General features: G+C 40.8%; 2 protein-coding genes across 3 annotated transcripts in view; both read left to right on the top strand.

Moving 5' to 3' along the window:
* Positions 1-264: 264 nt before the first annotated feature.
* Positions 265-18814, top strand: LOC146451329 (uncharacterized). Its single transcript, XM_085099449.1, has 6 exons — positions 265-425; positions 4337-4584; positions 11122-11291; positions 13477-13592; positions 14816-14939; positions 15981-18814. The coding sequence occupies exons 1-6, from the start codon at positions 298-300 to the stop codon at positions 16056-16058; spliced, it is 864 nt and encodes a 287-aa protein (XP_084955575.1). The 5' UTR covers positions 265-297; the 3' UTR covers positions 16059-18814.
* A 722-nt stretch (positions 18815-19536) lies between these two features.
* The window catches only part of LOC146451326 (tetratricopeptide repeat protein 37-like), a 49622-nt gene continuing 45884 nt past the window's right edge, over positions 19537-23274 (top strand). For both annotated transcript variants that reach the window (XM_085099351.1, XM_085099350.1), the window contains exons 1-4: positions 19537-19648; positions 21154-21297; positions 21529-21620; positions 22497-22569. In XM_085099351.1, coding sequence (XP_084955477.1) covers positions 19553-19648; positions 21154-21297; positions 21529-21620; positions 22497-22569 — 405 coding nt within the window. In that variant the 5' untranslated portion in view covers positions 19537-19552. The remainder of the gene's footprint in view (positions 19649-21153; positions 21298-21528; positions 21621-22496; positions 22570-23274) is intronic.

Here is a 23274-nt window from a genome sequence, read left to right as displayed (position 1 = left end):
TAGTAACCTTTAAAACGTAATTCTACGTTGTATCGGTCTCTGCTTCTTTTATCATTGCTAAATTAAACCTGATTTGTGAATTGTTCAGCATTGGAGAAATCACTTAATATTTTCCTCCTGATGCTCTACGAATATTTTCGTGTTATAGGAAAGGTTCTATGTTAAATATTTCAGTAGCTTTGACTATTTTCAAACTCTCCGTTACAATGCCCCTTTAAAAGAAAGGGAAGCAGTTGGATGAAAACCGTTAGGGACCTGGTAACTACTGTATAGTTTGTCAGGTGACGGATATACAAAATGGCGGACGTGGGGGTCGTATCATTTGTTCCGCTTCTATTTGTTTTTGTAGCTCATCTTTTCGTTCTTCCAGGCGTTTCATCGAAAATATGCGCTCCAGTAGACCACGACATTGCTGTTTTGAAAGAGTAAGTGTCTCGTTGATTGTTGTTTTGAACAAATCGTACGACCTTTGTGTATGCTTTCATTGATCCAGGCATGTATATGTAACATGTTGAAAGACATCAATTTTTAAGAAATCGCCCCGTTGCTTAACTAACAGTCGGGTTATTAGTGATGTGAAGTTCTAATATTTAATTCTTCAGGCCTTAATATAGGTGTAGGTAGAGCCATTTTAGAAGTTGTTTTTGTGAGTCTTATTCCAGCTGCACCAAGCACTAAAAGCGAAAGATTTCCGTTTAGGCAACCACCTCCTCCCCCCCACAAACTCAAGGGTAAATTAATTATGCATTCAAATTTGTGTGCGCTTTCCCAAATACACAAATACCAGTCGTGCAGAAAAGGTAAGCCACAACACTGCAAATAATTGAGTATAGCTACTACTATTTCATCTTGCAAGGTCTCCACACAGCCCCAATATTAATATTTATTGTGTATGAATTTTGCGACTCAAACTCAGTTCATGTTTGTTGTTTTTGAAAGAGGGTTATTATGACAGTTTTGTATGTATAATCAATTACAGGGCTCTATGTAAGTCTTTCCCTTCATCCCACTGTAAGGCCACTCTCGTGTTAAACTAAAGTGTTTCATTCCCCATGACCAATCAAGCTCTTTTTTTCAAAGTGAACAAAAACACAAACAAGCAAACAAACAAACAAACAAGAAAAAAACAGCAGCAAAAAGAAATAACAAACAGATAAACAAACAAACAATCTATCAAAAGAAAAGTCTGGTTTGTTGTCAACTCTCTTTTTTTGGGTGTTGTAACTTTTAATATCCTAGTACTCAGTGAATGACTTCTTCAGGCATCTTAAGAAGTAGTGATAGCAGCTTGTTGCAAGATCAAACAGGGCTCACATATTAACAAGTGTTGATTTCTTTCCTTCTTTGCCTGACATAAATATCAACCCATTTTTGCAAGAGTGAGGGTGGTAGGAAGTGAAACATTTTTATTGCTTTGTTTGGATTAATACTTTATTTTTTGAGTGCTACAAACCCATATTGCTGTATAATTTCCAAGGGAATAATTGTTAGAATGCTCTACTGAAACCTTTTCTCAAAAAAAAAAAAAAAAAATGGACCAGCTCTTAGTTTGCTGGAAGGGTGTTTCGTTCTCAAGGAACTAAAAGAATTTTGTTTTATTTCTCTCAAAGGAACTTAACTTCTGTGGTAGCCTGCATTCTGCATATACTTCCTTTGTTGAAAGAGGGATGCCCTCATTCATCTACTGTGCTCTCTCTCTTCTGGCTGCTCTTTCTCAGCGAACTTGTGTTTGATCTTCTACTCTGACCTGACATCCTTTCCTCAGCCTTGACCATCTTTCTTCAGGCCATTCATAACCCTCTCTTCCTATACATAGATCCATGAACATGAACATGAAGCACCTTGGATCTTAGGGATATGTGTGCTATGTAGTTAAATAATTATTATTCTAATAATATTACTAAATATCCTCAAGAGACCCTCTCTATTCTTTATCTTAACCACCATCTTTCTGGGACACAAAATCATTTAGGGGTGTGAAATAGTCCCATGAAAAATCCAAATTTTGGCAAAGTCTTGGAATCTTGGATCTTGTTAATAGTGACAGTCTGAAAATCTTATTTTCTGAGCTTTCAACATGTAGCTATGTTTAAAGTGAAGGGGTATTGGGCTGTATTTTGTTAGTCTAGGTCTTGGATTTTAAAAAACACAGGTCTTGGTGTCATGGGAAGTCTCGGATGTTCAATTCAACACCCCTTCATTCCCCCTGCATACTGTAGACAATGCTGTAAACACCAGCAGAAAAGCCACACCTTTACTTTCATTTGTCTTGTTTTGTTAAGGATGTTCTCTTCCATGTTCTTTTCCTAGTTATACGATAGAAATGTTCCCAGAATTTTAATGGCATCTTTCGTCCTTTTAAATTCAATTATCTTTGACCTACTGTGCTTCACCATCAAGGCCCAGTTGTTCAAAGCCCGATTAAGGTAACCCTGGGTTAACCTGAACTTTGACTTGTGTTTAATTACTAATCCATGAAGACTGTTGAAAAAGACTTTTGTTCTGAGTTTTCACTTACTTAGACTTTTCCTTACCGTTAGCTTACTAAATTACATTTTATTAGCTTTTAAAAACATTTTTGACAAGCGAGATGCAAACCTCGGTTAATTTGTAATCGGGGAATAGCGTTAATCGGCTTTGGAGCGACCGTGTCCATTTGAGAAGCTCAAATTTTGTTTTTTTCCCAAAAAATTTGTAATCGTGTCAGGATAAAGCAACTCCCCTTTCATGAATGTGAACAAAGTCCACATGCCACCATCATTTAAACTGAAAGTCTGAATGAAGTCATACATGAAATTATGGCTCTGAGATCGTATGAAGTCTGTGTTCTAGGGAACATCTTGTAGTCGGGAACAAGATAGCTTTCTCTGTCATACTTTTAGGTTGCATGTTTTCATTTGACCAAGGAGAACTAATGGCTTACTCATCGTTTCCTTTATCTCATGATATGTTGATTAAGTAGTGATTTTGTAAGAGAAGTTATGTGCTGGTCTAGGGGTGCAAGATTTTTTTTCCAACCTTGAAATCCTTTTTTCTGCTTCCCTTGCAATGCAGGATTCTTTTTTTTAACCCTTTAATCCCTGAGAGTGCCAGTTGGCACATAATGGCATGATAACTCTTTCAATATTTGACAGATTTCTATGAATGTTTGACACCAAGATGGTCTTGTGAAGATCTGCTCATTAAAAGGATATAAACTTAACCCCCTCCCATATGTGATATGGTTGACCACCCCCATAATGAAGATGTTGAGAACTACAAAATAAGCTATAGTTTAGAGGTATACCTAATGTACTCAAGGACTGAGACGTTTTTGAACTTTTAAATTTTTACATTTTAAGGCCATTTATCTCAAAACCATGACTTTTCTCATTCATAATTTTATCACTTATGAAATACCCTCATGAGTAGCTTTAAAATGGTATATCATACATGGACATTGATTTTGTAGTCTTGGATCTGGAGAAAATGTCGTTTTGCCTTAGGGGTTAAAGGGTTAAATTTTGGTTTTGCACAATTTTTTCCCTGTTTTTGGATTCCCCCCCCCCCCTTCACATTTCTAATGGTGCATCCCTAACGTGCTGTTAATTACTAACAGTGTATCACTCCCAGAGTCTGTGGGGATGAGATCACACAGAGTGGGTGTGATCAAACCACTTGCACAAGGATGGGGCTATTCAAAGGGCATACTTCCGGGGGCACATTATCCTCTCAATCTCTATTATAAAGAACAAGACAATTCATATTTTCTAGCTGCCCTAGCCCATTCCTTCACTCCAGATCAACTGTCCACCCAGCCCTAGCTTTGTGAAGTTTTGTGAGTCACGTATTTCAAGTTAAGTAGTGATTTTGTAAGAGAAATTATGTACTGGTCTCTACTGGGACTTAACTCTGTTAATTCAGCTCAGTTTAGACTGGTGTAACTTCTGATTATGTGCGGAGGTACCATGGTGCAGTAGTTAGCACAGTGGACTTTCAATTGGATGATTTAAAATTCGGAGGGTAGTTGATTCGAGGCTTTGTTGGTCTTTTCATTAATGTGTTGTTTCTTTAGACGGGAAACTTTGCTCCACATTGTCTGTCTTTATCCTGGTGCATAAATGGGTACCGCCGACATACACTGTACTGCTTGGGGTAACCCTGCGTTAGACTAGCATCCCATTCAGGGGGGGAGTAGCAATACTCCCAGTTGCTTTATGCTACAGAGACTGGGTTAAGCTCCAGCTGTGTGTGTCACTTAGGCTTGTAATGCGACTTTACCTTACCGACTTATTACCTGCTTTAATATTATTAGTAGTAAATTACACTGTAATATATACTTTTTTTAACTTTTCAGCCAGCCCTTCTGGTACTTTGAGCAGGCTCACAATGTGTCAACTTGCCGCCTCTTCAAGCCACCTATACAGGGATTAAATGTCACTTCAACATGCATTTTCTACTTTTCCATTTGCCAGCCAGTTCCTAGGTTTTGTCCGGATAATACAGGAATTTGTTTGTCAAACAAACTTTCTTTATCACCTATTAACAAGACACTTTATACGGAGTTCAAGAGCATTGGACGCTTCAATGATGAATTTGAATCAGGTTTGATAGAATCCATTCATTTAATAATTAAATTAAAGTAATTTGCAGATCATTTAAAGGGCGGAGAGTATAAATGGCTTGTGTCGAATTTAAGGTTAATTTTTCATTTTGCTTGGAAGTGCGAGAAGTTTTGTATGTGGCATTCCATTTAACGTTACTGTGTATGATCGCAGGTCAGATTTTTAGGATTTCTTTTCTTCACTCTTTGGTAAGATAACATATTGATTTTGAAAGTGCTGAAGAAAAGTTTTCAAAATCATTAAAATAACACCAGATACAGTGTATGTCAATGAAACTGTTTTAAAATCCTGTTATTCCAACTGAATTTGGTGTCCAGCAGCCTTTTGACATTTTTTCACTGCGAAAATTCACCCATGATCTTGAATTACCACAAATTTGCATTTTTTGTTTACATCACATTCAAAGCAGTTTGGCGTCGCTTAGAAGAATTCATCTCATCCCGCCAGAGACGGCAGTCTTGTACGCCATCAAATGCAAGAATCTTGAAGACACGTTTCCTTGGGTAAAACCTAAACGAAAGCCTGGTCAAAAAAGGCAAAGATTGATAAAGACCTGTTTGACTGAAGAAATTTAGTGAGTTGTTGCTATTAGTACCGGTGATAAAGGCTCATGGTTCAACCAAGCAGTTGCAGTCGTTGATGGAGCACAGCCATCTATATCTACTGAGATACAATGTATGTAATGAAACTGGTGGCAGTTCTCTCAAAATTCGCTCACTTTGATTAGAAGGACACGATTCTTCAACTCAGTATGCATTTACAGCAGTAATCAGCACCCAGTTTGGATCGCATCCCAGCCGTCTTCTTCCTCGTTTGTTCTTCTGTTGCATTCTGCTTTTGCGTTGATTAGGTTTCGCTGATTTGCTGTGCAAGACTGGTTTTCCCGGGTACATGTAAATAAAATAACATTTTTCTGGACTGCTTTGTCACAAGAATCTTTTGGGGACCGTTCCTAAGTTGTGTTCCATTGGTCGACAGCCTAGCCATGTGTCATGTACTGACGGGAGTTCCGAGAACACACGTAGACAAGATGGCGGTTCACTACAAACACGTTTTTATTCCATCTATGCGTGCGCATGCAATTACTATATATGGTAAACGCACAGGGAGACCATAACATTTCCTCCACACGAAAGTGACACGTCTCTGCTTTGTAACTGAGCCTAAGATCAATCTCAAGGAAACAACTAAATCAACTCACAGTGTCCGGTAACCCCTAGTCTCTAAGAAAAACAGGAAAAACAAGAAAACAGAAAAATCCTTCAGAGATCAAGTCTCTGTGGTGCCCTGCGCGCTCTCTGAGGGTACCGCCGCTCACGGACTGTAGGACTGGCTGGTATTGCTTCAGGAGCTTCTGGGACTGTTGGTGTGGAAACAGGAACCATCCCCGGTTGGTCCGCCTCAGGAATCTCTGGAACTGTACCAACCACATTTGGTGGAGCGCTTAGTTGGATTGGCGCTTGGGGTGTGCTGGCCACTTGGGGTTGGCTGACCTCAGCAGCGTCGGTGTCAGTGACCTCAACAGTGTGCTCAACTGCCGTTGGCTTCAACTGGTCGATATGACGATGCCAAACAATCCCTGGTGCCACCTGCACCTCGTACATCAGCGGACCTGTCTTGCTGACAATCAGCCCTGAACGCCACTTCAGATCCCCTCGATAATCTCGTGACATCACCGAGTCGCCAACCTCTAACTGACGACGCTGTCTACCCCTCTCATTCGCAGCCCTGATGCTCTGCTGATGCTGTTGGTTAACCATCTTACGGTTCAAGTTGGGTTTCACCAAATCTAGACGAGTGCGCAGCGGTCTTCCAAGGAGTAACTGTGCCGGGCTGACACCAGTAGTGGAGTGAGGAGTGTTCCTATAAGCTATGAGGAACTTTGCCAACTTCTCCTTCACTGGCTTCGAGCTTTGATGCATGGAACGTAACGCCTGCTTGAAAGTTTGCACTGCCCTCTCCGCTAGACCTTTAGTAGCAGGATGGTAAGGTGCTGATGTAATATGGCGGATCCCAGTGGACCTGACGAATGCCTGGAACTCCTCAGAAACAAATTGTGCACCATTGTCACTAACGATCTGCTCAGGAATTCCAAATCTGGCGAACAAATCGCGTAGGACTTCGATGGTTGAACTTGAAGTGCTGGAGCTCTTCCAGTTGGGTGTTGATATTAGGCCACCAGACATAGCTCCTCGCTAGTGCTTTCATCTTTACCACACCGAGATGCACGTCGTGCAGCTCCTTCAACACTCTGTCTTGGAGCTTATTGGGAATTACCACTCTCATTCCCCATAGAATGCAACCTTGGTGAACCGTCAGTTCATTGCGGCGCTCGTAGTAGGGCTTGTCTCCATCCACACGAGCAGACCACCCTTTCACTATAGACTCGTGCACCCTCGCTAGGACCGGGTCACGACGTGTTTCTCTGGCAACCGCTTCACTAGTCACAGGTAGTGGCACAAACTGGGTCGCGTGGAACACCTCTGACGAATCCACTCCCATCTCTTCAAACTTTTTCTGCTGGATGGGGAGGCGAGACAGACCATCAGCATTGCAGTGCTCAGTCGTGCTCTTATACTCTATCTTGTAATAATTAGATAGAGTATAAGAGCACCAGCCAAGAACAATGCATATCGCTGGAGTCTCGCAGCGGGCATGGCAGGAACTCCCTTCTCTGGGTGGAAAATGGCAGTGAGGGGCTTGTGGTCTGTAATGAGCGTAAACCGCCTGCCATAGAGGTATACATGGAACCGTTTCACTCCCCACACAATGGACAACGCCTCCTTGTCAATCTGAGCATACTTGCATTCAGTCTTGGTCAACGATCGGGATGCAAAAGCTAGCGGCCTTTCGCTGCCATCAGACATGACGTGTGAAAGAACTGCACCAATGCCGGTTGGCGAAGCGTCACATGCCAGCCTAACAGGTAACACTGGATCATAATGTGTTAGCACCAGCTCCGATGTAATCATGCGCTTAGCCTCGGTGAAGGCTTGCTCGCACTGTTCAGTCCACTGCCATTCGCTGGTTTACTCTAACAACTGGTGAAGTGGGTGGAGAACTGTGGATGCATTAGACAAGAAGCGGTTGTAATGGTTAACGAGCCCTAAAAAAGAGCGAAGCTGTGACACATTCTCAGGCCTTGGTGCACTAACTACTGCCTCAATCTTCTCTTGTGTCTTGTGGTGACCTTCTCTGTCGATCTCATGCCCACAGAACTGAACTCTGTCCCTGAAAAACTCACACCTCTCCTTGTTGGCCTTCAGACCCGCATCTTGTAGTCGCTTGAGCACGCTCTCTAGGTTCTCCAAATGCTCTTCATCCGTTTTCCCCGAAACGATCATGTCATCGAGGATACACTGGACGCCAGGTATTCCCTGTAATACCTGATCTATGGCACGTTGCCAAATCGCTGGACACGAAGTAATGCCAAAAACTAAGCGATTGTATTGGAAGAGGCCCTTATGTGTATTGATTGTGAGGAATTTCTTGGATGCCTCTGTTACTTCCATCTGGTGATAAGCTTGGCGCAGATCAAGTGTGCTAAAATGCTTGCCCCCAGCCAAATTCGCAAAAATATCCTCTATACGTGGCAGAGGATACTGTTCAGCAAGAAGTACTGGATTTACTGAGACCTTGAAATCGCCACACACATGTACTGATCCGTTACGCTTAACTACTGGGACAATCGAGGTAGCCCATTCACTGTATTCCACCTTAGAAAGAATACCGTCCTTCTCTAAACGTGTCAACTCTGCTTCTACCTTGGGGCGGAGTGCATATGGAACTTGACGTGGCTTATGAAAGCTAGGCTGGCAGCCCTCCTTGACCTTCAAATCAGCCTTGTGGCGTTTCAGTGTGCCCACACCCTCAGAAAATACAGACTCGTACTGCTGCAACAACTGATCCACTTTGCGTTGCATGACCCCTACTGGAGTCTTGCTAAGCTTATTATAAGGGCTTTGATTTCACCCCAGTTCAGCTGAATTTGGGAGAGCCAGTCACGCCCAAACAATGCTGGCCCCCGGTGTCTCAACCACTTGTAGGGTTAACTCCTTTTCCTGGCCCTTAAACTTAACATTACACTTCATCTCTCCCTTAGGTGTGATTTTCTGCCCAGTGTAGGTTTTAAGTGTAACAAGACGCTTTGCAAGCTTCACGTAACCAAAATGTTCCTTATACTGTTTGTATGGGAGTACAGACACAGCTGAACCTGTGTCTAATTCCATCTTGACCACCTTTCCCTGTACTTCGGGGCTGACCCAAATGACATGATCCTCGCCGCTCACATTATGAACCTCTAGGGATCCCAAGTAATCATCGCTGTCCCCGTCATCACTGACCACATAATTTACTGGGGGATGGACAGCTTGTGTCTCCCTTTTCTTGGATTTACAAGCCCTTGCAATATGGCCGTTCTTGTTACAGTGGTGACATTTTTCCTTTTTGAATGGACAACTTTTATGATCATGATTTCCCAAACAGCGGTAGCAACTTTGATCACCCTGCTCTTTAGGGGAAGGGGAACCCTTTTTCTCTGAAGGCTTAGCTTCTCCCTTAGGTTTAGGCTTCTTGCGTGGTCTAGACTTGGATAACAAATCGACTGGGTTTGACTCTTTACCCCCCTGGAGAGCTTCAACATCCTTGTAAGATTGCTCAATAGCGATGCACTTCGCTACAGCAATGTCAAATGTCAGTTCCTCGAGTTTGAGTTTCAAAAGCTCTGACATCATTCTCTTATCTCGAATACCGGAAACCAATCTATCTCTGAGCCTTTCCAAACGCATGGCATCATTAAACTTGCAATCCGTAGCTAGATGCTTCAAAACAGCAACATACTGACTCACCGTTTCTCCTGCATTACGCGCTCGGTTGTCAAACTCATACCTGGCGACTAAAGCCGATTTCTGGGGCTTCAATTGCTTTTGGAGACGCTCTACGATCGTGTCGTACGTGAGAGAATCTTCTCTTAACGATATCGGGGCCATCAAGTCTTTCGCCAGTTGGTACGTTTCATTGGGAAGATTAGTTAACAGGACGGCTTTCTTCTGTTTCGAGTCGGTCACTCCATTGGCCACGAAGAAGAATTCTAGCTGCTCTGCATAAGCCTCGAAATCAGCTCCCATTGTGAACTTCTGAACTTTTCCGATGGTATGAACTGGATTCGGCGCCGCACCAGCCTCGGTTGTCATCTTAAAACGTTGTGTGGATCTTGTTTAGGAATGTCTTCACTTTTTTGGAGTAAAATATCCCTTAAGATCCCATCCTCGTCGCCAAAATTGTCATGTACTGACGGAGTTCCGAGAACACACGTAGACAAGATGGCGGTTCACTACAAACACGTTTTTATTCCATCTATGAGTGCGCATGCAATTACTATATATGGTAAACGCACAGGGAGACCATAACACCATGTTGACAACTGCTCTATTCAGATGAAAAAACTGTGGAAATCTTTCAATGCCCAAAACACGACCTTTGTTTTTTCGCGTATTCTCAGACTCCATTTATACAAAATAATTAATACAATAGCAGCTTATCTAAATTTATCTTATTTGAACAAAATTGGCCCTCTTGTTTGTCACATATCAACACGCCAAAGTCTGTGAGGGTTTTATGAAATTCCTGTTTTTTTTTCTGTGGTGTCCCAGTGCATGACAGGCATTGAAAAAATTTCAATTGTCAAACTTTACAAAAGATTTTCTCAGGGACCAATGGAAATAACGAAAATGCCTCAGAGCCTTTGTTATCTTATTACCTGTATGTCTTGATTGATACAGTCCATTTTATTCAGATGTCAGGTGTAATGTGCCGGCTTGTAATTCACTTTCGCAAATTATTTCAGATTCTTTATTTTATAAGCTTTAGGGTAATGCATAGTTTTACAGGATTTATTTTAAAACAACATGTGTAGAAACGGTTTCCTGGAGGACACCCTGGAATGTATACAGAAACCTTAATCAAAGAACATAGCTTTTTGTTTTTCCTTCCGAAGTGTCCATCTACCTAGCCTGTAAACAGGCTACGGTAGGGGAGAGGACGAAAGAAAACACCACGAGCGACGCGAGCCGGGGTAAACTGTACTGAGAGGGGAGCTGGCCGAGGGGGGAATGGACTCGGCTCGCTTCGCTCGCGGCCTTTTCCTTCGCCGTTTCCTTCGCCCTATCCTGCTACGGGAGCCTGTTCACAGGCTACCATCTGCCTTAATACTTTGCCTTAATATGCAGACTCTAACTTGGTGAAAAACCAGCAAAAAAGACGGAACAATGTTTTCTGACTAATAAATTGAAGGCTACAGGCATTCTGGCAGTTTTGAGCAAAATGAAAAATTGGCCTAAAATTCGACATAAGATGGTTGTGCTCTCAGCCCTTCAATTTTTTTTTGCTGCATTTTTTTTGTGAATTTTGTTGCAGAGTTTGCAATTTTTAAGTGCATTCAAGTCGCCCATTAGAGGTAGTAGGTAGTAAATTCTAGCTAGTCATAATGGGTAATTCTTTTTCTTTCTTGACAATTTAGAAGCAAACTACTTCACATTAGAATTTGGAGAAGGTGACCCGATAGATCAATATCTGATTCCCTCAACTGTGCTCGAGTTCCAGTGTGACGAGAAAGCTATTTGGAATAAGACAGCAGATGGTAGAGTTCCATTTCCCCCAAGTATAGCTTTCAGTGAAGTTACAGGGCAGGTAAAGACTATGCAAACAAACTAATCATTAAAAGATGAGCATCTTGTCATACAATAAGGATGGTGCCTTCTAATATGGAGACATTAATTTTTTCTGCAGTTTAATGTGGCTAAATGTAATTTAGACAAAGTTAGGCTTAAGCCAATTTGTGGTTAGCAGTCTGGTTTGTGGCAGCACATGATCTTTGGGGTGGTCCACAGGTCTAGGCAGGGCAGGTTTGTGTTGCGCAATATATTTAGCTTGCAATTTAGCTGATCGTTGCGGATCATTTGCCGTGCAGTGAATCATCCCGGATTCTTACCCCACCATACCCACCCTTGTTTTGGCTAGGGGATTCCAGGTAAGTATTGTTTGTTCCACTGAATTTTTGAGTGTGACGGTGCCCAGTGGGGCTGCTTGCTGGGGTGGTTCCCAATTGCAGGTTTGCATTGGATACCTCTCAGTATGCCTCAATCGTGTGAGCCCCCCATTGACTTTCCAGGCAAAAGTTTCCTAAGCTCATATATTGCCGATTAATGGTGGCTATGTGTGGCGGGAAAAGAGATCTCAGCGGAGACTATTGGAATCCAAGACGAAAATCAGAGATAACTGTAAAGAAACAATAAGCAACATTATCAATAACTTACAATGATTCTAAAAAGCTTTAAAATATATAATTATGTATGGCATTAATTTGTTTCCATATAATTGAGTTCAATTACACGTATCTCTGAAAAATGCATGGTTACTGCCAATTTTCTTCCTGGATTCCAGTGACCCTCACTAAGGTCTGCATTTTCTTGCACAGTCGTAAACTTCGCTTTTGGTAGTAGGCACTGGTCTCATGAGATGTGTAGTGAGTTTCCTTTGACCATCCCAAGATGTGCAGAATGTATGTGCGTAGCAAAAGGGGGCACCATCCTTAAGCAAGGAAAAAGAGTATTGATATTTAAATTTTTGTTTAAAAGTCAATCTTGTTTGTAATTATAGAGTAAATTTCAATATTCTTGCAAGGAGAAGGGAGATACTGTAGATGGCTTTCCGTGTCTGATAAGAGAAAAATTGACTGGCTTCCAAATGGCGTTCCTGGTATTGACTTTCAACTTAATGTAAACTTGTTTCATTCTGTTCAGTCTTTTGTCTCCCAATCAAACCGTTTTTCTTAACTGTAATCTTGATGTATTGTTGATTGTTATTATTATGATGATGATGATTTATTTATTTGTTTATTTTTGTTGTCGGTGATATTTTTTAGCTGTTTAACTGTGTTTAGCCATTTCTTGTTATGTCTTGCTTCTTGTTGACTGTGATGTTTTTTAAATCAGCGTAAACGGCGTTAGCTCTCGCAATGAGCGCTTTTCTTTTGCTCTTAGAGTAAACGTCGAAACAAAATATTGTTTAAATAAAAAAAAGATACACTTCAGAGTTTGGACACCAATGTAGCATGGGTTCAATTCCTAGAGTTGATGCCATTTGTGGGTTGAGTTTGTTGTTGGTTCTCGTCCTTGCTCTGAGGGTTTTTATCCAGGTACTCAAGTTTTCCTCTCTCCACAAAAACCAACATTTCCAAATTCCAATTTGACCTGGAAACAGCGAATTTAATAATAGCTGCTCTGTGAATGTGACACTGAAATTCCCATTTATTTATTTACTTATTTTATTTTTGCGGGAAATGGAAATTACAGTCGAAACCATAGTCATCCAGATGTAACAACTCTGTAATCCCAGTTTGTTTTGGTAAATGAGTAGTGATCCTGAAAATGTTGAGTGAAGACACTGCACATAATCCCTTTAGATGAATGTTTACTCCAGTCCCCGCCCCCCAGTGAAACTTTTTTCTAAAAGGGAGAATCATCACCATAATTATTGTTCAGGAATGTCTTTAATACTATTTAAATGGAAGATTTAAATGGCTGATATTGAACCCCCTATTGCTCTTGTTTCTCATGTGTACTTCATGGCTCACCTTTTGGTCCTGGAATGTACGTACTATAGTATGGAAGTGTGGTATGGTCAACCTTAGACTGCTAACACAGACGTAAACAACAGCTGAAAATACGTCTGTGTTTGCCGGCTAGGTCAACCTGTGAAAAGCATTGTTTTTATCACATTCTTTTTATTTCTAGATGCAGGAGTTTAGTCTAAGCTGCAGGTATCGCTAGTGGTACCTGAGACTTGATATTGAATTTTTTTCCTCCTTAATCAGTATGTCATGGTGTTTAACTATTCTGGTGCCTGTTATGGTGGTGGCGGTGGCGGTGGCGGAAAAGGAGGAGGTGAACCTGCACGTGCTCTAAGTGTTGGTTCAATCATGCTTATTTTGTAAGTAGAGATAATGTCACTTTTCTAGCTGTTCCTAGCACCCTGCTCCTTTTTCCATGCACCCTGTAGAATTGAATTTTCCTATGTTTTCTGACCACCCTGTTACTTGTTGGGCAGTGGTACATGTGACTTGTGAACTTTATATCAACTTTATTCAATGCATGTATGGCATTTAGTTATGAATTTCAAAATAAATAACACTGCGCATTTATAATAAACTGAGCTGCTTGGAGGAACAAAAAAAACCCAGTGGCTGTAAGATAAGTCAGGCAGACTTAAATTGCTGTCATATATCCTTTAAATAAGTTAATGTTCTGAATGTGCACTCAAGCCTCATACGTGAAACCATTGAAGCCTTATGCATTACTTGGTGGGAAGAAGGTGGGTGACATTATTTTGAACCCATTAGCCCTTCAACCGTATTATCAAAGGACAATTTCTTCTATCTTGTCAACATATTTTTCTTTTAGGAGTACTGGGGAGAAGTCATTAAAATATCAAGAAAATCCACCTTGGTTGATCATATCCTTAATTCTTGTGACTTCAGGGGTTGAATAAGGATTAACATTACAAGGAGAAATTTGATGCTGATCACTGTTAGGGCTTAAAGGGTTAACAGCAGAGCATTAATTTTATTATTTTGTCACTGATGTATTCCTCAATCTTTCCCTTTGTGAATCTTTCTAGTGGGGAGGGATGGGAGGGGGGGAGATGGGAACCGAGAAGTTAAGGGGCAGGAAGTGTACAAGGGGGTGGGAGAAGAGTACGTTGAAGTGAAGAGAAACAGAATTTCACAATTAGTGTATAATTGTTGCAATAATGAATGTGGTAAAAACAACTGTAAAAGGCCTGGAAATAAGAGTTAAAGGTATTGGAAGAAGGAAGTTCATACTCCCGAGTGGCTCGCCCCCTTCCCCATCTAAACATTTAAAATGTGCAGTTCCAGAAAAAAAATCCATACCCTCCCCAAGGAAGGTCATGGGGAATTCCTAGGGGGAGGGGGTCTGAAAAGTCAAAATTTCAGAAGCAAAGTATGAAGCTAAACTGGAATTTCCTGGGGGAGAGGGGAAGGGAGGTGCAAAACAAAAAAAAAACCTTCCTTGGGGGGAGTATGGATATTTTCTGGAACTGCACAATCCAAATAAATCAACAACTTCAAATGGATTATCACGATATTATATATATGTAGCAATGAAGTTTGCATTGATTATTTCCATGTCTAGATTTTTTCCTGGATTGTTTTTGTACTGTGTTGTTGGAGCACTGATAAACAAAGGAGCTGGTAAATCAGGGAAAGAACTGATGCCACATTCCCAGTTCTGGTCAAATCTCCCAGGACTAATTTCGGTAAGATTATTATCCCAGTGGATGTATTATGCAGTTTCGATTTCAGTTAAGGACTGACCATGCCGCTCTACAGTGATTACTGAACTGAACGTTAAGCACCCTAAAGATCAGGCCCCAGTTGTTCAAAGAGCGGATAACTCTATCCAATGGATAGATCGCTATGCAACGGATAACTGTACTCCAACCAATACATTTTACCCGCAGAATAGCGACCTATCCGCTGGATAACTGAAGTTGTCCGCTCTTTGAACAACTGGGGCCAGGTGACTAGGTGGCTAGAAAACTATCTACACAGTTATGTGCAGTATTAAACATGTTAATGCAGATTCTCCTTTGCAACGCCCTCGTGCTGACTTTGGTTGCAAGTAGGAAGCTTAAGCAGCGACGACGGCAACGCCAACGAAAACGTCGCCTGAAAATATATCTTTATTTCATTCGTGCTACTTCGCGATTATTTCAACTCGCTCAACTTTTACAGAAACGGCGAACTATCCAGGAACCAAATTGGTTGGAGTGGCGTTCAAGTTAAGAAAGAAAATGAAAAATTCACCGTCGTGTGCTCACGTTCTCCAAAAAACCTAGAATGTGGTCATTTCACGTTGTTGTTTTGCAGAGGACGGCAAAGAAATGTACCAAAATGTAAAACACACGTGCAGAGCGATTATTTTTGCTCATTAAACGTAGTGTTTGTGGCGTTGTCGTTGTCGTTGTCGTCGCCGTCGTCGTTGCTTAAGCTCCCTAGTATTGTGGGAAGACGGAGGTTGCCATAGTCGATCTCAAAATGTTCATGGTGACTCTGAGAACACCATTGACTAAAAAGCCGTTGATTTTGCGAGCGAACCTAGTGGTGGAGGATGAACAGACCCATGTAGTATAGTGGGGAGGGGGGGGGGGGGTAAAGATTTGAGAGAGATGCAGATGAAAAAGGGAGCGCTCAGAAAAGTGATTGAGTGGAAGGAGGGAGAGATCGTTTTACTCAATATATTTTTTTATCATTACTTATTATTTTGTCTTTAAACGTTTGGATCCTTTCTATTTCAGGATGGGTTTTCTTATACTTTAGCAAAGATCACATGCACCGAGATGTCCTCAACCCGGGAGACTTACAACCGCATGTAATCACGTCCATTCTTAGGCAGTCTGTAGAAGGTCATTCCTTAGTTTGTAACCAATTCAGTTGTGTATGATAGAGCGATTCATTTGAACGTAGTGAAACAATAATTCGTAAAACCAAAAAGTGATTACTGTGCAGTGGCGAATTGTGGCAAATCACAACGCAATGCTCAGATGCAACGGAGTGAACCAATCAGAAGTCGAGGCAAATGCATGTAACCGACAATTGTAACCGGCTCCAAGCGCGGGAAAACGCGTGCGAGCGGGTAACGATTGGTTATGGTTTTGTTTCTCATTGGTTGAGAAAGTGGCGCGAATTTTGTAAACCAATAGCAGAAGGTAGCAAAGCAAACCCAAAGTTAAAGCCACCGTTACACGTTGAAACTTTTAGCTGAAACTTGTGTGCAACGGCGAACGAGACCAGTTTCACGAAGTGGTGTTACACGGTGAAACTATTGTTTTTTTACCACTGCAACCGTTGAGAGCCGAACGTTGCTGAAGTAGAAAGCGGTTCTACTTTTCGTGAAACTTGTCTCGCAACGGAAGTTCGAAAAAGTGTCTTGAAACCGACCATGAAACTTGTTTCGCAGCGCCGTTGCAGACAAGTTTCAGCTAAAAGTTTCAACGTGTAACGGCGGCTTAACGCGAAATGTCTTTCGATACTCAATGGAAAGCCGCTCTAGTGTTTACAGTAAAAGGAGGGGCTGATTTCAGGGACTTGTACCGCAGTTATTAGTTTTTTGTTCTAATTGAGTGTATACTGAGACCCACATAAAATCCCCTCTCAACTATTTGGCGCGGGATTTGAATGTGCGGTCTCCAAGCCATTTACGCCGAGTTGTTCGACGCTTGATTAACATTAATCTTGGGTGAACTGTGGCTTAACAAAACCTATAAGTTGTCATGGTAATGAAGCTAGGTTAGTGCTATTCGTGCTTAGAACAACACGTCTCTGGTGTCCTCTTCGTAAAACTCCCGGGAAGTTTTCTGGTCCGAGAAGTATTTTCATCCGTTTTCTATCGATTGGTAGCAGTTTTTCAAGCAAACTTGACCAATTTTTTTTTTTAATCTTTTAGCGTTTTGAACCCTAAAACTTTCAAAATGATTAAAAGTCGAATTTCTGGTAACGAACATTAAACACCGCCACGTGAAATAGTTTTTTCCAGAGTTTTGAGCAAGCACGCCTGGCTCCGGGTATTCAAAGATCGGATCATATGTTTCATTCAGGCTTGTTTTTTGAACGCATTGTATCAAGAACTGATTTTTTTATAAGTATTCATGAATGGTTGTTTAGTTTTTCTTTTGCAAATATTTTCAGTTACTTACGGGCGTGAGATTTTGAACGGCTCTTGACATTTGAACTTAACAATGGCGTCATGAGGACGTCGAAACCTTCTTGTTTTTATTTATCGCTTATTTTCATTTTAAAATGTTACTCAAAATCATCGTTGACGAATAGTTGTGAGCTCGCCTCATGTTTTGTCTTATGTAGTTTAAAGGGGAAGTTTCAGGGAGATTTGGTGTCAACAGAAACCTGAAAATAATCGTCCAGTCTTGTTATAAACTACCACCCCATTGTACTAAAGTTGTTGTAACTGTCTCTGGTAATAGATGGACTGGGTCGGAATGGAATGCAACTTGAAAAGAGGTTAGGCGAACCTTTTTCCAAGTTCTCTCATTTTCGTCACCAAAACGCGCTAGAACAGATCATGAGTTGTTCCTTTCAAGAATTCAGTTGAGTTTTTTCTCTTTGTAGAATTGTTCGCCAATAAGCTGAAGCATTGTTGTACCATTTCACCAAAAAGGTCAAAATTTCCGTGACACTTCCCTTTTAACGTGAGCTACTTTTAATTTAGCTCCCTGGGTCCGGTTGTTGACAGAACGGATCACGTTATCCAGTGGAAAAACTGTACTCCAACTAACACATTTTATCCGCTGGATAAAGTTGTCCACACTTTGAGCAACTGGGGCCTGATAAGGTTTTATTCAGGAAGCCGCAATCTTAGTCACCTTTGTTGTATGGCTTCTCTCGTTGCTTTTCTTTTCCTATGCTGATATTAGTAACTTGCAACAGCAAAGGCTGCTAGAGGAGAAGGGAGAGCCGTTGGCATAGCAACGCTTTCCTCAAAATGCCAGATATTGAAGACTGGTTTATAGACCCTTCTCCAAAATGGCGGCAACAGATTTGAATGAGTTAAAATTGAACTGAATGAAAAACTGATACCAGCACTGGAAAGAGCGCCTTTGCTTTAGTAACCTTGCAAAGTTTCAGCATATTAGGTGTTATATCAGCTTAGGAAATGTAAGATGAAATTTGACAAATTTACAGACGTTTGTATAACTGGGGGTATACGTCATACCCCCAGTCATGCAAACGTCTGTAAATTTTTTCATTTTCAACTTACATTTTCTCAGCTGATATTACGCCTGATATGCTGAAACTTTGCAGGGTTACTGAAGTAAAAGTGCTCTTTCTAGTGCTGGTATACGTTTTCAATTTTAACTTATTTGATTTTTAGGCCGCCATTTTGGAGAAGGGTCTATTATCAGTGCTAATGTATGGTAGTTAGGAGTTGGAACAGTATGATGTGGTCTGACATAAATGTAGTGAGTATTTAAAAGGAAGTTAATACTAAATGGTTGATAATAAACGCTAATCGTTCTAATTAAAATAGCATACATATATGCAGTGATGACAAATGTCAGTATTTTAAAGCAAATAGTGAATGGCTGATAATAAACGCTAATAGTTTTTACAAAAATGACGTGCTTATATGCAGTGATGGTAATTCTAATAACTGTTAGCGTTTCACTACTTGAGAAGCAGGCTTCCCCCCCCCCCCTCCCCTGCTTAGGAGCCGAAGACCTGAAACTCAGGTTAATTCAAATCAATGTAATGCAACAATTAAAAGTAATAGCAAAACCATGCAATCTGCGCCAGTATCGGAAAAAATCCTTGTAACCGCGTAAGGTACGATTGATACAAGTTTCTTCTTATTTGGTAAAAAAAAAAACAAAAAAACAACAACAACAACAATAACAGTAACAACGTTTTACATCTGTTTGAAATGAATCGATCACAGCGCTTATAAAACCACAACCAACGAATCAAAGTATATATTTTCACCTAAAAGATATCGTTTATACTAACGAAAACGGCGCTCGGCATTTACGGTCTCCTTTTTCACCGTCCAACAATAATGATGCTGTTTAAATTAAGTCTCCACGAAATAAAAGCGTTTAGGAAAAGCATCCGTACCATAAGGATTTTCCATCGTTCTTCCGAGCAAATAATATCCAAGAATTGGCCAGAATTAGAGAGAGTAGCAAAAACTCTGCAAAGAAATTCTCGGCATAAATTATTGTACCCCCTCGGCAACTGGCACAGCGTAAGTATTTTATCTTCAGGGTTTCTGTGGGACATTCTGTGGCGTGTTACACAGCATAGTAGCTGTTGGTCATAATTACCGCTGGCGCCTAGACCCGCGAATGTTTTCAAAATGGCGACGGCTACGAAAGAAACCAAGACCGCCTTAAAAAATGCCCGGGATTGCATTAAAAACAAGGAATATAAGGAGGCTCTCAAGTATTGCAAGGTAGGTATAGATTTTTGGCTTGTTTGTTTAATCTTGGATTTGTTGAATGCACATAAGGGGAAATCGGAAGACCAAAATGAGAAATTCAGCTGTACAGATATCAGATCTGCACCCATTTTATGATACATTGACGTTTGATCGATGAAGAATTCGTGCCGTTATTTGAGTGGTGGTAATGCTGAATCCCATGGGCCACTCAAAATTTTGTCAGGGGCCTTACCTTGCAACTGCTATTAAAAGTGACGTGTAATGTTATTAAACCACTTTGGCCACCCTTCCTTATTATCATGAAACAACTCAGGCCTATCCCCCAGTAAATGACCGAATCGACCCTCGGCTAGTTATTGGATTGCATATTACAGTGAGATGAACTCAACCGGGGCCACCGAAAATCCCGATACTTTGAAAAAGAAATGTTCTCGTTTTTGATTGGTTTACAAACTACCAAAGCCAGACTCCTTTGCTGTAAATGAGACCTGTGATTGGCTGATCAAAGTTGGGTGGCCCTGGTTGAATTCGTTGCACTGTAAGTAGTTGTATCCAATAATTGTTGGATTAGATACATGTACTGAGTAGTTGTATCCAATTAATGAGTATCAGGCGATATTCAGCACAATTTTGCAGTCCTGATATTTTGGTAAATACATGTAGGTGGACACTTCAAGTTTTTGTACATGGTAGTCCTTTATAGGCGGCGGAGCAGGGGGGGGGGCATGGGGGCTGCAGCTCCCCCCAAACAAAATTTTTTTGGGGGGTGGGAGGGGGGGTAGGTGGAAAAATCAAAAATATTGAAAACATCGCTAGCACAGCATAAAAACTGGCAAAATATTCAATCTCATGATCTTTTTCACAAATCGTTTTACCAGCATTGCACTTAGCAATAATATATTGTAAAACGTTTGATGCAGTGAGAACTGTGCTACCCAAAATACATCAGGTTACAAATATATGGACCATGTGCGAAGCTTTCAACAAAACTCCTGTCACCGAAACACTGTTAGGAGAGGTACACAAACTCTTACAGATGTATTTGACATTACCAGTAGCATCTGCGACTTCAGAGCACACATTTTTTGTCCTCAGACGACTCAGGAACTACTTAAGAAGCACCATGAAGCAGGACCGCCTGAACAACTGCCTACTGATGCATTGTCACAAATTGATAACGGACACACTAGACACTGTAAAGATTGCAAAGAGGTTTGCTTGTGCCAAAAAAATGCAAAGTGCATTTTGGAAAATTTGAGTAAGGGTATGCGCATGGCTGGGTGAAAGATGAGCCCCCCATGTTTCAAAACGCTCCACCGCCTCTGTCCTTCCAATGACATCTCGCAGTTCTGAGGCTTGTGCATAGCAGACATTTTAATTTAAACATTGGTTTTCATGTATTTATGATAATATAAAAATTCAGTATGTGGTGCCTTTGAATTTGAATTTGAACGTGTCGCAGTATGAACATGACAGCTCAGTGAGCTCACAAATTGAAACTGTTTCTTCTACTGTAGGCTGTCCTGAAGATGGATAAAACCAACTACACTGCCCTGGTTTTCATTGGCAAATGTGCGTCAGAGATGGACCAAGCTGACCAGTCTCTCATGGCGTACAAGAAGGCTATAGAGTCTGATGAAACACAGCTTCTTGCTTGGCAGGTAATAATACAGATGTCTGGAGAATACACAACACAGGGTCCAGAGGAGAGAAATGACATTAATCATGATGATTTTTTTTTCATAACACAGCATGCATTTCCAAGTGTTCCCAAGTTCATCACACATGAACTCTTTGTAACCATTTTGCTCCCATGTTATTTTAAGACTCTATTTCTTGAAGGAGAGCTTCATAGAAAGACTCATTCCTCATTGAGAATCAATTTTTTTCAGGGTCTTGCTGCCCTTTGTGAAAAAGAAGACAGTCCACAAATGAAAAATGAACTTCCTCAAGTCTACTTGAAGTTACTTCACTTTTATGAGAGGTATTAATTAAAACTAACTTAAAGTAAAATTGCCCAGAAGTGTGACAGAAGCACTGTAAAGCCTGGCTGAGGCCAGATACAATCATTATGGATAGAAATATAGAGCTAACCTGCTTATGATGACACCCATGTTATGCCAGGATGTGTAACAAAAGATGTGAAACCCAGAAATTCAATCACTAATGATATTTATTACATTTTAAAACAACAACTGATGAAACTTACAATGGGAGCGATTACTGGTCACAAACTCTAACAAATTTATGCTAACATCTTGAATTTGCGAATGGGACTTTGGGCGTGATGCTCAATGAGTTTGCCTATAATTCTGAAGGTCTTTGAAGAGTCTCTTGGCTGAGACGAAACGCCGCGTCAGACTAGCCACAAACATTTCACAAGTATTTGACAATTTTTCAATTCTTTATTGTATAAATTTACTGTTGCTTGCTTTATTTATCTCATCCACTGGCACAACTCTTTCTTTGCCTTCAGAAAACTCTCTGAAACACTCTAACACTGGTCACAAGCCAACACCTCTGAAAATTCTGCCTCCAGTCACTGCAATACAATAAATTATTGGTACCTACATACTTTAGAGGTCACAGTCAGTCATTGAAAGATTAAATTGCAAGCCAGCACAGACTGTATATACAAACTGTCTCCCAGGAATTAGTAGTACTATCTATCGGTGCTGTCATATTGGGACTTGTCCTGTGACCTGTGTTGAACATTTTGGTTTTGAAGTCTTGGGAAGAAAAGGTGTAGTTTTATGTACCTAATTTACATCATCATTCTCATGCAGCAGCTTTTACAACTTGTGTGTCGCAAGTAAGAAGTTCAGGTACATTCTGTTTTAATTTCTTTTTGCACGTTAAGTGACAAAGCTAAATGGATGGAAGTTGCCACCAAACTGGCTGAGGTTTATGAGAATCAGGGTGATGCTTTAAAGGTACAGTTATTTTGTGAACACTGCATGTGACTATACTTGCTGCAGTTTTTCCATGACCAATCAGAAGAACATTCAAGAAAAGTTAAAGGCATTGTTACACTGGGCAATTTTTTTTTGCAACTTGCCTTGCAGTTTTGTTGCAACACAAGTTGTGTGAATCGTTGCCTAGTGTTGCATGCCCTGAAATGAGCGTGGGTCACAATTTTTGTTGTTGCCGCAACAGTTGCTGCAACAGTTGTAGTGGTGATTGCAACAAAAACATTGGAAGACAAGTTCATTTCGGGGCATATTACACTGCACAATGTTTCACACAACTTGTGTTGCAATGGCACCATGAGACTGCGATACAATTTTGCAAGACAATTGCCTCCTGCTAAGTGTAACAGTGCCTTAAGAAAGGTTTAATGTGCAGCCTGTCACTAGCACCGGGAAATGAAAAAATATAATTATCAATATTAATCTCTGTCATTAACGTTGGTTGGACGCTCGAACCACTGAACTACTGGGAGGCCTGCAATGAACAAGAGACACGGTGCCATGTTGTCAATCAGGTCATCCAGTTTCCTATTTCTTGTAAATGATGTGATCATTGCGTTATCCTGCACGGTCAGTAGACTCGAATGTACAATTTCAAGAGGTTGTGCAGTAAAATGTTAGTTGTAAAACAGGGTTCAAGTGGATAATTATTTCAAACATCAGTATGTA

Source organism: Pavona decussata, unplaced genomic scaffold, assembly GCF_977016875.1.
Source record: "Pavona decussata unplaced genomic scaffold, jaPavDecu1.1 SCAFFOLD_391, whole genome shotgun sequence".
Classification (NCBI taxonomy): Eukaryota; Metazoa; Cnidaria; class Anthozoa; order Scleractinia; family Agariciidae; genus Pavona; species Pavona decussata.
Note: the sequence above shows the minus strand (reverse complement) of the source record. Positions and strands in the feature narration are given on the sequence as shown.